This window comes from Accipiter gentilis, chromosome 12 (assembly GCF_929443795.1).
Source record: "Accipiter gentilis chromosome 12, bAccGen1.1, whole genome shotgun sequence".
Taxonomy (NCBI): Eukaryota; Metazoa; Chordata; class Aves; order Accipitriformes; family Accipitridae; genus Astur; species Astur gentilis.
The window spans coordinates 26,531,441-26,549,358 of NC_064891.1; the positions used below are offsets into that span (position 1 = coordinate 26,531,441).

The 17,918-nt window shown below is 42.2% G+C and overlaps 1 protein-coding gene across 4 annotated transcripts in view; it reads left to right on the forward strand.

Annotated features, from left to right (window-relative positions):
* The first annotated feature begins 270 nt into the window (after positions 1-270).
* Positions 271-17,918, forward strand: part of LIN54 (lin-54 DREAM MuvB core complex component) — a 40,738-nt gene continuing 23,090 nt past the window's right edge. Inside the window, exons 1-2 of one of the 4 annotated variants that reach the window (XM_049815238.1) lie at positions 271-378; positions 16,787-17,514. In XM_049815238.1, coding sequence (XP_049671195.1) covers positions 16,822-17,514 — 693 coding nt within the window. In that variant the 5' untranslated portion in view covers positions 271-378; positions 16,787-16,821. Of the gene's footprint in view, positions 379-1,022; positions 1,046-13,277; positions 16,577-16,786; positions 17,515-17,918 lie in introns of those variants that run through there. The other 3 variants (XM_049815239.1, XM_049815236.1, XM_049815240.1) reach the window with 3 other exon arrangements.

Sequence of the window (17,918 nt, forward strand, 5' to 3'; positions counted from 1 at the left end):
GCAAGGCTGCGTCCTTCCTCGAGTGGCGTACGCGGCCCCGGAAGCGGGCGGGCCGGCACGGGCGGGGCGGGCCCGGAAGCGTGGGGCGGGGCGGCGCGGCGCGCGCGCGCGCGGGGCGCTGCGCCGGCGGTTGCCAGGGCGGCGCGGCGCAGTATTATGGGATGCGGCGGGGGAATGGCGCGGGGCGCGTGATTTTGAACAAACACGGCGGCTTCGTCGCGGGCGCTGCCGCCGCCGCTGCCGGCGGGCGCGGTAGCGGAGGGGAGGGGCCGGGCCGGCGGCGGCGCGAGGCGCGGAGGGCGTGCGGCGACGGCGGCGAGAGGCATCGGTAGCGGCGGCGGAGGAGGAGGCGGAGGAGGAAGAGCGCCCGCCCGCCCGGTGAGTGCGAGGGGCGGGAAAGCGGCGGCGGCGGCGGCGGGAGGACGAAAAAGGGGTTGCGGGCACGGCCCCGCTGGCGGGGAAGGAGTGGCGGAGCGCTGACAGCCGCCTCCCGCCGGGAAGGCGCAGGCCCGGCCCCCGCCGGGCGCGCTCCCCGCGGCGGGGCGGGCTCCCGGGCGGCCCCGCCGACCCCTCCGGGCTGGGGGGGACAGCCGTCCCGGCCGTCCCTCTGCCGCGGGGGATGCCTGCTCAGCGGGTCTCGTCCCCGCCGCTCGCTGAGACCGGTTGCACCCAAAGCTACCGCGAAGCGGTGGGGTTAAATCGGCCCCGGGGAGCGGCGGGGGGCCGGCGGCGAGGCTTCCTTCTTGGGCTGGGGATCTGTGCGGGACCCGCCGCCGCCGCCCGCTTCCCTGCCGGTCCGGAAGCAGTTGGGGTTTGGCGGCGGGGCAGCGGGGGGGAGGGGGGGGGGGGGGGGGGGGGGGACGCCCCGCGCGCGGCGGCGAGGCGGGGCGGGGCGCCCGGGCGGCGCGGCGGGGGCAGGTGCGGCGGGGGCGGGCCGTGGGGGGCGGTGGTGACGGGGTGAAAATGGCGGATCTTTCGAAATACGGCGGCGGCCGCTGACGGAGCCCGGCGGCTCCCGGCCGCCCCCGCGCCGCCCGCCGATGAGGTGAGGCCCCGGGGTGGGGGTTGGGGGGGCGCGCAGGGGTAACGGCCGCGGGCTGGGGGCGGCCGTCGCCGGCGTCGCGCGATGCCAACGGTCGCGGCCGCCGGGGCTCGCCTCGCTGGGCCTGGGGTCGGTGGGGGCCCGGCTCTTCTGGCCCACGGGACACCGCGTTGGGTGGTGGGGAGCACTCGGGGCCGGGCCCGGGGCCGGGCCCGGGGCGGTGGCGGCGGCGGCGGCGGGACGCGGTGGCGGCCGGCTTAGGCCCGGGGACGCTGTCCTCGCCAAACTTGCTGGCGTGGGCCGCCGGTGGGGACCGGGCTGCCCCCTGAGGGCCTGCCGGGACCTCGCCGGACATGGTCCTGCGTGAGGACGTCCCGCCTTTGTCTGCGGGGGTGCTTGCTGGAGCTCTGCTTTGCAGAGTGGGGTGCGGTGAAAACGGCGTGGGGTGTTTTCCACATTTCCCGTAAGCGAGGGCATACCTGTGCCTTCAGCACGCTGCTGCGCGGCCACAGACAGCCTCTGAGTTCCAAGTGAATTTATTTAGCTGGACCATCTTTTGGGATAGTCCCAGCTTCTCTCTTCATCGCTCGTGCACGTTAAGAGGTATATTGGCGCTCAGAATCTGTTATTAATTATTTGTGGCCTTGACTTTGAAGCACATCGTGTACTAATTATGTAACATTTGGTATGGAGGTTTTGAGTTCTGGAAAGCGCTGTTGGCATTGAGAACACGTGAAATTGTCCGCTGGAACATAGTGTGAACAGGACGAAAGCTCTTGGACCTAGTCTTTCAAGTGAAGAAAGAAGAGATATTTAAATCATCTTTCATTAGGTTCATCCTTCTGAACAGTTGCTTGAAGTATATTACAGTTATTGTAGAAAATACTGAATACAGAAACGTAATTTGGAAGATTCTTTGCAACATTTACATAAAGCTGGCAATAACAGGCAATGTCTTGTGTGTGTGGTTACCTTGTTCACAATTGCTTTTTGGCTTATTGGAGGAAAGAAGAATAGCTGGTTATCAGCTGAGAATATTTCTTGTGTCAGGGGAATCCTTTTGTAAAATAAAATGCGTTAGACTTGTCTTCTTTTATTGCCCAAGACATCCAGTTTACATATGCATCAGCAAGCGGTAACTGTTGTTTACATGCCTTGTACAGACTTCTGTCAACCTACAGAGATGTATGGCTGTATTGCTCTGTAGACTGAGCACTCTTAAAGGCTGGCTTGTAGAGTGTGCTAAAAAATACAGTCCAGTTTCTCTAATGGGTTAAAAACGTACTTCATGCTTGTAATGCAGTAAGTATCAGTAGTTCGTTATGCAAGGTTGATTGATCAGATTACATGTCAAGACCAAACTGCTGTTGTTTTGTTTGCTTATACTTCTGTGATGTCCAAGCTCAGATAGTTTGTAACTGAATGCTCTGAACAGTTCGACTACAATTCTCTAAAAGCTTTAACTGGTTTCAGGTTGAGTATCTGCTAACCACAGGTAAGTTTGAAGTGTGGTGATGAAGACTGCTGTTGTATTTCAGCCTTAGAGACATTGTTCTCATACATTGGGATATCTTTTATTTTAGGTTTTTGAAAAGCAGTCAAAGCCCCTTAGATTCTTTTCCCTTACACTTGTTTGAAAAATATGGGGGGGGGAGGGAGAAGTAAGGTGGATTGGGGGGGGGTGTTTTGATATCTGCTTTGGTAACAAACTGTGCTTCCTTATCTGTCACTTGGTCTGCTTGTGCTTCTGTTCCCTTCCTGTGCTATAGAGGTAGTGCTTTCTTCACATGTTGTTAGAAGCACATCTTAATATCCTATGGAATTTGTATACTACAGTGGTGGCATTCATAACAAATACCTAGGAGACAAACTCATGGTTGTTTGTTTTGGGTTTTTTTTATTCTTAGCTGCAGGAGCTCCCAATAAGAAGTGGAAAATGTTTCTTGACCTGTTGATTTGAGGGTTTGTATTTTGCTGGGCCTTACATTTGAGTAGCTTGGTTTCCTTACTTGCTTAGAAAACCGATAAGCAGCATGTGGCTTTCAGTACAGCCTGTGACTAACCTTGCTCACTTGACAACATCAGAAAACATAAATAAGTTTTTCTTGCATGGGAAAGAACAAGACTGCTGGAATAATACCTGGATCAGTGATGGGGGTGCATAGCTACATGATGCGAGAGATACAGATTTCTCATGTTCCAGATCCAGATGTCGTTCCCCTTCACAAGCCATACTTCTGCAGTCGTACATGTTGCTACCCACGTGAGCGTTAAGCCCTTAGTTTTGGGCTCTGCTCTGTCGTACAAGTTCCAGATACATACTCAGTCCCCATCTCTATGGTGTGGCTGGTTTGTGGGGGGTTTTTTCCCCCTTCCTTTGGAGTTTCTGCTATGGACTTAAGAAGCCTATCTGAAGAATGTTTTTGAAACTTCTTTAGATGAATCTGTTGTTCCCAAGATAAGTTTTTTGGGGTATTTTCTTTGGTTTTTTTAATGTTATTTTTATCAAAAATTTCCCAGTTGTCTCAGGTCTGCCTACATAGCTTAATCTGCTCTCCTCCCCAAATACTTGAATGAAACAGGAGACACAATCTGCAAACAAGTGAAAGCTTTCTGGTTTAAAACCTAGTCAATTGTTAATATTGTAGTGTCTGGGCAGAGCTTTTCTGACAGCTTTTGTAGTTTCACGCTTGCTTTCAGTGTTTTTTTCTGAGGGTTACTCTCCCATTTATTTCGGAGAAGATTGTGGGTATGCACTGCTATAATCCCACGAGCACTTGTTGCTGCTTTCCTGGTGAGGAAGATGGCTCTGCTCTTCCCTGGCAGCTTCTTACTCTTCTGTGTTTTCCCCTTCTGTTGTGCTTTGTAAGCACTTCAGCAGCTACTGGACCACAGTTAAAGACTGGTCTGCATTAAAATTAACCTGGCTTTTGTTCTAGGTTGGAGTGAATCTACACAAAGTGGCCTGATGTAGTCTAGTGTTCTGCCACCACTGAAAGAGTTGGTTGTACTCTTCCCCTTCCCTCTGTGCAGGGAGTATAAATGCCAGGCTGGGAGGAGAGGGAGGTTCCTGGGTTTCCCCAGCCCCCGACCCAGCTGGATTGTCCGCTGTGGTGCGATTCCTTGGTGCCGTTCCGGTGCTCATAGTCTTTGAACTAAGCTATTTCAGCACACTGACCCACCAGAATTTGCTCATTACTTTGTGGAGTAGTTTTCTTCCTGGGTTGAACACCAGTGTCAGCAGCGTGGAGAAAGCGGGGCTGTGACAACCCACAGTTTGGTTTGGATGGCTAGCTTTAACCCAGCTCATCTTCATCTGGGCTGCCCTTGCAGCTGCATAAATGTTTGCTAGCACAAAGAGGAGGGAAAATGTTTGTATGGAAATGAATAGGCAGATGCCAAAGGAGGACAGGAGAGCTTTAGGGGTAGTGCTGGATTAATACGCACAGGGAATTGCAGTGTAAGGGAAGTAATGCTGCTGATCATGTGTATGCAGTGGTCAAACTAACAAAGGATGCTATTTGAAATAGTGCAATAGGATGTTTTTCACAGTAAATGCTAAAAAATTGTAGCAGTTGTTTGTTTTATTATATGTAATTACAAGTTTGTTAACAGATAAGGTTTTTTTAGCTGTTGGTTTTCCTTTTAAAGTTGTAGTGGAAGCCTAAATTACCCAGAACTTGCCAAGGCAAGAAGGATCTCCTCATAACTGGTATGTGTGCAAGTGGTTGGTTTGTTTGGGTTTTGTCCTCCAGCCATTCTTAAAAAGAAAACAGCTCTAGCAACTCTGTTATAAACACGGCAGTGGTGACATGAGTTTAATCTTTTTTCCCATGGAAGAAAAAAAAAAAACCACAACCAAAAAAACCAACCCTAAAAACTGTAACTTTTTAATATAAAACTCTCATGTCCATATCACTTGATGTGTTACTTCAAACACATAGGAATTGCTAATTTGTGTACCTTGCCTGTTTTTCTGATATGCTGCACACAGTTGTACATATGGTGCATCACATAGGGAGCATTTGCTTAACAGAATGTAGAGTAATGGGAAGGGAACAGTGTGCGTTGGTTAAGTGAATTATGGTTGCCTTGGGAACTATTATTTTGAATTTTGCCACTATAGACGGTTAAATTTGTGGTGAAGAATGCCTGATACTTTCTTAGTATTCCTTGTAACCAGTGAAAAGACTGGATTCTTACACTAGTTATGTATTCAGCATTTCATAAGGAGTGAGGTCGGGGGTTTTTCCTTGCTGTAGTTTGCTATTGGTATTGTATTTGATAAATCTGGAACCATGATCCTCTGGAAAGCGTGCAGACAAACTGCGTCCATATCTTGTCTTCTGTAGAGAAAGGGAAAGAGAATGGAAATTATTTTGTCTTGTGTTCCACATGCATATTTTGTTACTGTGTTAAAATTATTTGCTTTTGCTCTGCCGTTACACAAGCAAACATGGTGAGTTTGCAGTCTTAGATGATTAATTTTTCCACTTACCTTTGTTAATCATAGCTTTCTTATGGATTAATCTTTTTTTGTTTCATGACATGTATTTTTTTTAAGGCAATCTCTAGCTCGGTAAGCTTAAACAAAAGACTCTCTGTTGAAAAAATGCAGTGCTGAGTGATTTTGTAATTCTTTGCTTTATGACAAAACAAACCTTTCCATTTTGGAGACAAAATGTAGAGTGTCAGAGAGAGTAAGAAAACAGGAAATGCATAAAATGAATGACACTATTTTACCCATTCTTCAAATGGTAGCAAAATTGAAGGATTGCAATTAATTAGGAGAATTGTAGTACAGTAAGATTGCCTACATGCAATTGTCATCTTTCATTTGATAATATGTCAGCAGTATGGGATGAATCTTGGGTATACATATGCTTCTATGAAGACTTTTCTAGCAAATGAGAGAAAACACATCCAGTGTCAAGAGTTTCTTAGGAACTGCATTTCTTATCTTTTTGTGCCATTGATCTTTGTGAATTTCAGTTGCCTGGAATAGTTGATGTGTGCTTGTATGTACTTGGCAAAAGGGGATGGGAGAACACAGCAAACAAGGAAATGAACTAGCATGTTCTTTGTTTTGTTTTGGTTATAAAATGGCCCAATAAAATTATTTGTTTCTCTAAGATTTTTGTTTTCCTTTGAAATCAACTTAGGCAAACAAGTGATCTTTACTTTCTTAACTGTAGCTTGTTTCTGCTTTGCAGAAGTAGCTGTTCTATGTCATTTGCACTAGCAAGCAGTCAAGAATCTGTGGGAACTATGAGCCTTACGTTTTTATGTACTGTATTCAATCTTTTTTTGAAATAAGTTTTTTCTGTTTGGTGGGTTAATGTCTGGAACGTTAAATGAAGAGTGGGTTTTTTCTGCTTGCAAAGAATAGTTCTGGTGCCAGTGCTGTGAACTAGCTACAGCAGAGGGATCAACAAGGCTGTAGTCAATTTAGCACCTACAATGATATTAGCAAAGGTTGTCACTTTTGGTTCCTGTGAAGAAAAACAATTAAGAATTGCATATGAGCTATGGATTCTCCCAAGAGAGAAGCAGAAAACATGAAAGAGGGAGGCTATGTGTGAATTTTTATCATTGCTACTGGAATGACTGGGAAAAATAAGAGCTTGTTCTCTCTGTTGAATGGGAAGGTGAGTTTTGATGTTATGTCAGCAAAAAGACAAAGGTTGAATAAAAAGCTTTGACAAGTTGGTTGTCCTGGGTTCTTAAAGATTTTAATGACGTTGTTATCATGAGTTGTTACATTTGTTTATGGCTGCGAAGTAAGCTTTGTCCTTGCAAGAGAGTTATCTCTTAGTTGTCCAGATAATAAGAACCTAGACTACCCTCGATAATGCAGATGCTATACAATTTTTGCACAAACTCATCTCATAGTCACTTATATTGCTGCTGCTCAGTTGGTTTTGATAGACAGTTTGACACAGAGCTGTTTGGGTGCATGTCCTGAGCTGGATTCTGGGGGAACATAACTGAGGTGCTGAGATACCCTCTGATTCAGGTGCATCCAGCTCATTGTGGGTATGTGGTGCTTTAACACAGTGCAGTGATCAACTAGGGCAGCTGAGTCACAGCAGATAACCTGCGAAGGCTACAGGTCAGCTTCGATGTCCTTTCACATATAACAACACTATTAATCTCCAATCCCCAAAATTATAGTTGGCAAAAAGCTTCTTTTGTGTATACAAAGTTGTCTTAGAAGTAGTAGAGAGGGAAGCTATCAGCTAGGTGATCTTGCAACATAAAAAAAACCCCAACTTTTTGCATGGAGACACACAATTAAGGCTTTGTGTATAATTATTTCTTCTCTTATTAATTCTGAGAATGAGATGAACCTTCTGGATCTGTTTCAACTTGGACAGTGTAGAGGTGACTTGTCCAACTGGTGGGAGAGCATGTTTGCCATGGAAGGAAGTCAAATTGGGAAGGGTATCCCGTAAAGACAGAAAGGTGTATATTGAGCAGCACAGGGGGTGTGTGCAAAGATCTGTTCCTTCCAGGTGGCCTTGGTATGCTGTCTGGAATAAAGCATCTCCAGGGACAGAATAAGATATTTACTGTATCTGTGTTGCTTTCAGGCTATTGAAAACAAAGTTGTAACAGAGAATGTATAGTCCTAGTCACTGCAATGCTTTTCTCTGGCTAGTCCTGTCTTTAAGATAATTTTTTGAGGTGTTTGTCTGAAAGCTGAACTGTTGGTTTTCTTGTGTACACCTAAAGAAATTTATCAGTTTGTGTTTCGGAAGCTTTTTAACCTTTTGTGTTACGATAAATGAGACTTCAGAGGTCTGAGAAGCCTGCATTTGAAATGGTTCACATGGTACTGGAGCGGAGATGAAGATTTCACTGAAATTCCCGTTTCTTCTATTGAATTGATCTCTTGACTCCATTTCATTCCACAAAAGCCAATCAGCTATTGCACAATCCTGGTTATTTAAATAAATTTTCCCCAAAAGGAATGCAGAGGTGCTTTATGTAGAGACTAAATAAGGAGGAAGGGGGTAATAGTGTTTTTTGGCATCTGAACCGTGTCATGGTTTGCCTGCAGGCAAGCCATTTATCTTCAGCTCAGTCCTTCTGTAAGTAAATATATTCTGTACTTGTTAAGTGTTGTCATGTTTAAGGCTGGTAGAGCTGCTGAGATCTGCAGCTAGAAGCATGTTTTCTGGTGAATCACTGCAACATAACTGTTTGTTGAGCTATTTTTACTTTTCTTTCAATGCTCCATTGGACTCAAAAATGAAGAAAGCCAACTTAGATTTCTAGGGTAAGTTCAAAAAATAGTAGTGGCCATAATGGCTTTCACTGCTGTCTGAATCTTGACAGCACTATGCTGAAGCATTGCAGTTCATGGTCTTAGATTTTTATCTGGTTTTCATCTCTGTGTTGTTCTAACTTTGAAAATAATCATATGATTGCATAAGACGCATAAGGAATTAAGTTTTTTAGGACAAAGTTATTTTCTGTACCATGTTAGCATATTTTTTTAAATGAAATACCCCACTGAAATCAGTGTTGTTCGTGGTTTTGGTTTTGTTAGAATGAACTTTATGTATTGTACCTGTACTTTATTATATGTACACCTGCGCTGCTGAAGTGTATGTGTCATGCACTGCAAAATGATTGTGCTTCCTGATTTGCAAAGTCTCAATAAAATTGGTAGGTTACAATTCTGTTGTGATTACAGTGCTAAAATGCACTCTTGCTAAAGTTGCTGGCAGCAAGTCTTATCTTAAAAGGTGCCCAATATGACAACAGACTGTTAAAAGTCTGTGGGGAACTCAATACCAAGCCTGTGATGGCAGTTTTCATGCTTGTTGTTTTTAAGAGTGTTCTTGGTATGATATCGCTGTGTGTTCCAATTCTTCTGTAGCCCCGCATTCAAGAGACATCCAGAATTTGGCAAGCAAGACCTTTATTTCAAGCTATATTTAAAGGCTGAAATCTGTTTCTTGGGCCTAGTGATAAGTACTCTTCACAGTTGTTTGGTTTTCTTGGTTTTTTTCAATCAAGTTAAGTTCACTACATATATACATTTTAACTTCAGATTCTTAATGCTTTAATTTTGGCTTCCTAAACATTGCAGAAAATAAAATAATTTGAAGTTAATTTAGGGGTTTGGGTTTTTTTTGTTCTCACCACAAAGTTTGCATAGACCATAAAGTTAAAAATGCTTCATTAAATGTAAAGGGCCTGGAATCTACAAACCCAAATATTGGATTGTTCATGTCAGTGAATACCTTCAGAATGTATTTAATGATCATAAGAACACCTGTGCAGTTTTGGTTTTCAGCTTTTGTGCTACTGTATGTTGTGAAGATGACTGAAATGGGTGTGCAAACCAAGGGAAGGGTGAAGGGAAATGTTCTGATTTTTGGTTTCTATTTTATTTTTAGTTTGCATGAAACTCTGCTTGAAAGTAGAACGTTGTTTCCAGTTAAAGAAAGCAAACTGAACTGCCTTGAAGGGTTCTGCTGCAATGAATGCTATTTCCAGTTCTTTCTTGGAAAGTTGCTATAAGTAAGGTGTGTGCTAAAACAAGCAGTGTTTAAGACTTTAACCTTACCATGATAAAGTGACCTTCAACACTTCTTTTTAAGAGGGAAGCAGGATGTACAGATGTGTGTGGAATCTCTTTCTGTGGTCGACAGCATGCATTTGTTGGTAATCAGAGCATAAATGTCTATCCTAATTACTTGTCTATTTCTTCCTTCTTAGTCTGGACATGCCAGTCATTTGAAAAATATACACGTATCAAGGTTCTTTACTTGTGCAGAACATTGCAGTTAGATCGGCAGGCAGCATTCGCATAATAGTAATGCCTTTGCTCTTCTGTGCACTCTGGAATTTACTTAGCGCCGGTGAGGATTAGACTCTTAAAGGGCACCGAGTAGTTCTTGAGAAGCAGATTTTATCATCAGCTTGCTGATCCTGGTCCATCTTCAGAATGACATGGAAATCTAAGGTTTTGGCTTGCTGTGAGCCACAAATAGCAAATACTGAAAGTGTTGACTGACGATTGAAATATCTGTGCAAATTTGAAATGTGCACAGTTTGAAATGCAGACCAATACGAGTAAAATGGTATGGTTTTGCTCCCTTCTTAATGGGCATTTAACCAGCATGTGAGAGCTAGGTAACAGCTGTGAGCCATGCATGGGAAAGTAATTTGACCTTTTAAGTGGTTTAGTTTTCTAGATACTAATGATTCTGGGTGAGTGCTTGAAGTTTTGTTTGGTTTTGTTTTTTTCAGTAGTACTACTTAGTTCCTCACATTGGGTAGAATGTTCTTGCTTACTACTCTTGTTTTGTAATTGATGGGATGTTTGGGCAATGTAGTATTTTCTTCTTATGGTGAAAAGGGGGTTGTCCAATTCTGAGTTAAATGTCTGAGTGTTTTAAAATGCTGGTTTTCTAGCAAGCAATGCACTCACGTACGTGTAATGTAATTCAACCATTTCCAATTTGTATGACATGCTGCTTTCATCAAAACTTAGTTGTGGCTTTTTTCCTCTTTCTCTCTAGCTTCTGTTTTGCTTGAAAGGTTCTCTGTGACTCATGGGGATTTTTGCTTATGTACCGTGTCTTTCTTAGTTTGATTGTAAAAATTGCTTTTGTACTTGGTGTGTGTGTGTAATCTAATTTCTGTGGTAGCATGCTGTGACTCCTTGTGTGTGAGAATTAATTTTGATGTGAAGAAAACAGCTACAGGTCACAGGATAGCTAAGTCTAAAAGTATATTTGTAACAACAGTTGAGCTGAAGGAAGATGTGGTCATGTTGCATGCATAATTTCAAAAGCTTTGGGTATGATCAACTAAAGATTTTTGTGGTGAAGGCAGTGTGTTTCATGTCAATATGTTGGTAAAACATTTCTGTTTTGAAGACAATAGGACACAAATTTTTTAAAACTTAATTAAAATACTTTTTTTGTTTGTTTGTTTCCCAGCGTGTCTACAAATAATATTTTCTGTTTGTTCCTCTGATATTTTTTTTTTGGTTCATTGTGTTTTGACTGTCCTTGTCAATATTTTGTAGTGTTATATGTCAATGACAGCAGCATGGAGAGTTTAGTAACTGTTCCATGATTGAATAATTGCAAGATGCTCCATCCCAAGAGCTGGAAGATTAGGAAGGGGAATGGTAGCAGGTCAATGAATTGCTGCTGCAGTGTTCCCATTGGATCGTACTTGGATCTCTTGTGGCATCTTCCATCTACTCAAGGCCTGGTAATTTTGAACTGTTTAATCTGTAAGTATTAATACCAAAAAAAGGGGGTTTTTAGGTCAGCAGCCTTCTGGAGTTTACATATTGCCACTATTGGAGAGGGCAGATAAGCAGAAGCTGAAAAATTTGACAAGCATGTAAGCACCTAAACTTTGATTGCATGGCTGACAGCACCTCATGCTTCTCAGATAAATCATCAAGGATCCATTCTGTATTTCCCCTACTTCCTCCTACTCTTGCCTTTGTTGTAATGAATGGATTTAGGAATTAAATAAATGATGTTTTTAAACCTTTACTAATTAAGAGAAATATGCTGATTTTATGAGTATAACGTCATAAGAATATTCTGGGGGTTTAGAGTTTTTAAATCTTCAAATCTGAGCCATAGCCTGCCGATAGTCCCCTACTCCACCTTTATTTGTATCGGAAGTGACTGTGTTGCCACATTTTTATGTCGGCAAAGGAAATACCATGTGTTATCCTTTTTGTATTGGCTAACTGCTGATACTGTATTCTTTTGGCTTTCCCCCATACATTTGCATTTAGAATCCATTGCACTTGTGGTAAACAATTACCTGTTAGGTTGTCCACTATTACTTTTCTGCCATTCGCCTGACCCTAGTTTCCAGCCTCATTCCTGCCCACCTGGTTTAGTAAACCCTTGAAAGATACTGCAACTATTGGTGTTCTCCCTTACACTTTGCAAATTATTAGGCATATGCCTTGATTCTCTTAAAAGCTAATAATGTCTTAACTTTATTGATATTTGGCTTTCCAAAGACTTGGCCTTTTGAAGCACCAAGGGTGTGTAGAGATGCTCCTAAGTCCGTTAATGCAAGGATTCTGATTCTCTGTTTTTGGGGAGCTGCAAAACTGTATCCTGCATTACATCCCTCAGGAAGAAAATTGAAATAATGAATATATGGTTATATTTCCATCTTCTTGTGGTTAGTGATGTAGTAACTAGTTTCACATATGTGATTTTTCTCCTGGACAATCACCCAGTGGTGACTTCTTCAGGGTAGGGATTTTTTGTGGTGTTTCATTGTTCCTCATCCTTCTTTTTAAGGGTTTTTGCAGTTCCTAGCTCAGGAAGTTCAAAGTACTTCCTCTTGCTGGCTCTTAATAATACTATGCTCAAGTGTGTGCATCTAGCCCAGCTTTAAAGAGCTACTAGCTGCTGTATCTGGTAAAGATACTTAGTTTCACTTAGCATTTGTTTAGCATGCAACAACAGTTTTACAGATCCCAAGAGAATCCCTGCTATTTTAGGGGCTATGTTGGACTTAATGAAGCTTTTGATTTGGGGGTGGGGGTTTTTGTACTTCAAGATAGGTGCTCATACAAAAGCTGTTACTGATTCGATTTGCCTGTTTTCTGGTGAAAGCAACGCTTCAGAATTTAGTTTAAAATGAATGTTGCGAATGACTTAAGGCAGGTCTGATGTTCTTGAACCTGTCAAGTTATACCAGAGTCTTCCCATGGCTGAGTGCCACCAGGCCTGTGCCTACTGAGAAGAGAACAGGAAGGGGACTGCTAACGGGGCCACAAATGGTGACGAGTCCCTTCGTCCGCTGCTTCATTGTGATGATCTTGCTAACATGCAGCACCATCCCAGGACATCCTGTAAAGTTGGTCTCGGCAGCCTTAATTGCTCAGTAATCTGAATTTTGGAACAGGTTTCCTTGCAGTACATAACCTCGGTGATGATTTCTTAACAGATCCTCGTGTAAGTGCTGCACTTGAACTGTTCATGATTGCAGACTGGAAGGTTAGCTATTCTTATCTTAGTGAAATGGGGGCATTTCTGGAGATGTAGTAAGATGCAGTTAGTTACTGTAAAATACAGGCATTGTTACGTCTTGCATTTTGTTTACTTGTTTGCATATCGGTGTGCTTTATTTTATTGATTCTTTTGATTTTCCTGTTTAGTGTGGCTGCTTTGCATGTTTTTACCAACAAAGGTGTTGATGTAATCAATCTCAACACTTTAACTGTTTAGTTTCGTAAAGGTTCTGCACTGACATACTAGTGACAGAAAAGGGAAAAATAGATCAAAGTTCAGAGGTACCTGTCAGACACCATTCTGTATTTTTGCCAACAATGATGGCATTCTTCATCCTCTTTGTTACAAATCTCCTTTACCCTTTATGACTCTTCTTTGTGAATATCAAGCATAGAGATCTGTGCTATGGGTAAGATGATCAGTGGTGGCTCACTCAAGATGAGCTTTTCTCCCTGTCCTCCTAACAGTATTCTGTATTTTTCAAAGTTGTTGCTCCAAGACGTCACTGATGATATGCTTTAGTCCTTAATCTTTTTTATATATATTTGGCTGGTTGGGTGTCCTGAGCTATGCTGGGACAGTCTTTTTTCTAAACAAATCTTCATTATGTGAACTTCTTGAGCTTTTAATTTAGTTGTATGGCCATTATTTTGTAGGCTAAAATTATCTATGTAGTAATCTGATCCTAAAATTTTTGTGGAGTTCCCCAGTCTGCTAGTGTGCTTTGGTTTAGACTTTTTCTTCAGGTTTTGAGCTAAATAACTGTAAATGCTTACTGATGCGTCTTTTTTTGGGGGGGGGTGTAGGTACCGCTCTTGCATTATCAAGAGACTCAAAGCATAATTGCTGCAACAAAGGAAACTTCAAGTCTTTTTATATAGTTAAAACAATTCTTCTGTCTTGAAGATCTTAAAGCTTTTAGAATCTTAAGAGGTTGGCATGCTTTTACTGTTGGAAATCACTTTAGTAGAGGAGCTGGAAAAATGGAAAAACTGCGTGTTTGGTATAAAAACATTAGAAAAAAATAAACATCTGAACTGTTGAGAAATCCTGGCTAAATATCTAGAAGTAAAATCTGCTGGGATGTTGAAGCTGCCTTTGACAGCAGCCTCTCATATAGCTAGGATGAGATTTTCATTGTTGCATTTCCTGTACCTTTCAGTCATATCCAATAAGCAATGAAGATACGGAACAAGTGGGTTGTGTTGTGGTTCTTTTCTTGCTATTGTTGATGACACTAGCCTGAACGCATTAATGAAAGCCAACTGTAAAATGATGAGACCTAATAACTAACATTTTCCAATGTGATGGCTTTAAACTGTTAATCCGGTAACCATGCTTAATGTTTCTCTTCTTTTAACTTGTCAGTTTTGAATGTAGTGTGTTTCTTTTCCTTCTGCATTCTGACTTGCAGGTGGTTAGTTTGAGGTCAGAATGCTGTTTAAAACCCCGACTCTCTGCATTTTAATATAAATATTCTTTCAACTACATATAGGTATTTAGTAACCATTTATGGCTTTATAACATAACCAAATGGTAAGAATGAACAATATAAATAACTGTTGAACTGTATAACTACTTAAATATATGTAAATACGTTATGGTCATACTGTTAAAAGATACTAAGAATGACCTTTTAGGGAATAACATGTACAAATGCAAACCAAAAACAAGTAACTTAAAATTATTTGTCATTACTAATCTGGTGATTTTTCCACTGTCTGATTTAGATGATTCCCTCCTTTCAAACATGGAGGCAATCATTATTTGGATTGTGGTTGACCCTAGGAGTCTAACTTCTGGATCCAACCCCTTGTGCTTGTCTGTATAGAACAGGATGATGAGGGGGTTTTTTGTCCAAAATAGTTCAAAGTTGTAAGATCTAAGACACAAGCACATGCAGGTTGATGAGGAGACAATAAAGCCAATATAGTTCAGGAGGAGCTGGTGGCATTAACACATGCTGAAAAGTCTGCTTTTACTATTCCTATTTTTGTGTAATCTTGTATGCAGTTAACCAATTTGACTTTAAGACAGCAGTGCGATACTATTACTAATGTGTCCTTAGGAGTAAGCTGTTTTGTCTAGCGCTTCTTACCAGGGCTGGCATCACTGCAAGCTGTACTGACATTACTTTGGGAGAAATGCTTTTGACAGCAGGTATTTCTGGCAGTGACATCGGATAACTTTGTATCTTTAAATGCCTGCCAGTAAGTGAGCTGTGTGTCAGTTTGACTGTCGGTCATCTGAACAAGTTCTTTCACAGCTCGGGCTTCTTGAGTATTATGGCAGTTTGATACGACTTGTACTCGGGAGGTTAGGGTAATCAGGATTGCACCCTTCACGATCAGAAAGGCCATGGACTGCTCCAGCACAGCCTCCTGAGCTCACCATGGAAACACTAGGTAGATTATAGCAGGGTTTTTTCCCTGTCCTTTTACCTCATGGGTGAAATACAGCTGTTCTCTGGTTAGCTGCTGTGCAAAATGGAACCACAATGACTCTGGAGGAATCGGTGTCACCTTGGCATTTGGTCAGTGTTTTTAGTGGCACAGTTCCTTAATTATGAATGTTGCTTAGTATGAATAACTCGCTATGCTTTTCCTAACAAGTAGGAAACTGAATTTGCAAGGATACTGTCGTCTTGAGCTTATAATGAGTACTCGAGAGTATATACCCATACCCATGCAGTGTGCTTGCCTGTCCAGTGCCCAAGCATGCTGATGGGGTCAGCAAGTAGGGAAAATGCCTTATTAAGCTGATCTGTTTTCAGCCTCTGACAGTGATACGGTTTTATTGGGAATGGTAGATATGACCATTTCCAGCAATGTCTTTAAGATTTCTCAAGTGGGAAGTGACCCTGGCTTTGAATCTCACTGTAGTTTGAGTTTTCTTTAATATAAATTGGTCAGTCTTATTAGTCAGCTTAAAAAAAAAAAATCTGTTCTCTTTCACATGGGGTGTTCTTTGTTTTGTGTTTAGAACACGTTTCAAATTAATCATGAATTTGGCCATTACATTTTCTTGTGAGTATTGAGGGGGAAAAAAAAAAAAAGAACTGCTCTTTTCACAGCCAGCATAGAGGAATTATTTGTTCATCTTGCAAGGGCAGGGCTTTGGCTCAGTCCTGGGGTAGGTGGGCTGTTGATTGAGCTTGTGGGGTTGTTAAAGCCCGTGACTAGACAGTTGTTTGTTTTTTCTGGGATTTCCAAAATGAGGATTTGGCAAAAATGAACCTGTTAAATCTGGTATGGATAACAAGTCTCTTGAGGCAAGATAACCTGCTAATCAATGTTGACATGTATATGAAATGCTGTTATCATCTGTTGGATTTTTTTAAAGCTGTTTAACTCTTGCTTTATATTCCAGTAAGCTTAAATGTCTGAACAAGGTGCCTGTATCTTGTGGGGGGAACACTGCTTCTTTGTGTACTGTGTTGTCAAGTGTGGACTGGTAATCCGCAGCAAGTCAGTGCCTTGATCTGACTTCAGTGGATGATGTTGAAGAGGTTTGATATAAATTCTTACTGAGAGTAAATTCAGCTTAATGTGTTATGATTTGAAAACATTTTTTTCATTATATACCTCCTGTGCAAGCACAATACCTTCAGTCTGAAAAAAATTCTGCTACTATATTTTCTTCTTTGGTAATACTATTCATAAAGCTTTGAAAATGTATGCTTTCTGGAAGCCAATAACTTTTTAAAATATTATTGCAGTACCTGCTCTGGTCATCACTGCCACAACTGCTAAAATGGAAGTGGTTTCAGCAGAAGTCAACAGCTTGCTTCCTGAGGAAATAATGGACACTGGTATAACTCTGGTGGAAGACGACAGCATTGAGGCAGTTATTGTGTCATCGCCAATGGGAGATTCTATTCCCATGGAAACAGAACTGGAAGAAATAGTGAACATAAGTTCCACCAGCGACTCCTCAGCTACGACTACAGCTGCAGTCACCACAGAATCGGTTACTGCACCCAGCAATCACTCAGGCGACACAACAGCGAACACCACAACCCCAAAAACTGATGTGAATGCAGTAGTAAAGCCTACCTTTCCAAGTGGCCTCCATAAAGTTGGTGCTCAGACCCCCGTCACTATATCAGCCAATCAAATTATTCTGAACAAGACCGCTGATATTAAAATAGGCAATCAGAGTATTAAACCAGATGGGCAAAAGCTAATTGTAACAACTTTGGGCAAGTCTGGCCAACCTATTGTTTTAGCATTACCCCATGGCCAGCTCCCGCAAGCACAGAAGGCCACATCCCAAGCCCAAGGTGGAGACTCCAAGGTACAAGGCCAGCAGATCAAAGTTGTTATTGGAGGTCGGTCAGAAGTGAAACCTGTTGTTGGTGTCTCAGCTTTGACCCAAGGAAGTCAGCTGATAAACACTGCAGCCCAGTCTTCTGTTTTGCAGACCCAGCAATTAAAAACAGTACAGGTAAAGTGAGTTATGTTAATGAAACATCTTAAAAACAATTTTGTTGCTGCAACTGTTGTCCATTTCCTTCACTGATTGACACACAGTTGCTTTCAACCTTTGCATTTATTCCTTCTATTAAAAAAATACAATGCTGCTCTTGGCCCACGCTTTCATCTGTGGATGCATTTACCATTTTATGCCATTTACCTCTAGCTACTGTCTAGAAACTTAGGATTTGCCTCAGAGAAAGTGAGCTATTAAAGTTCAGGAAATTTTAAGATCATTTTCCCATTATTTTCATTTTATAAAAATAAATTCTACATGCTTTCAGGAAGACTGAATAGAACTCTATGCCTGTTGCTCTTTATTCAGAGTGTATGCTGCTTTACTCCTTTATGAAAGAGTAGCTTCTGCTTATTATG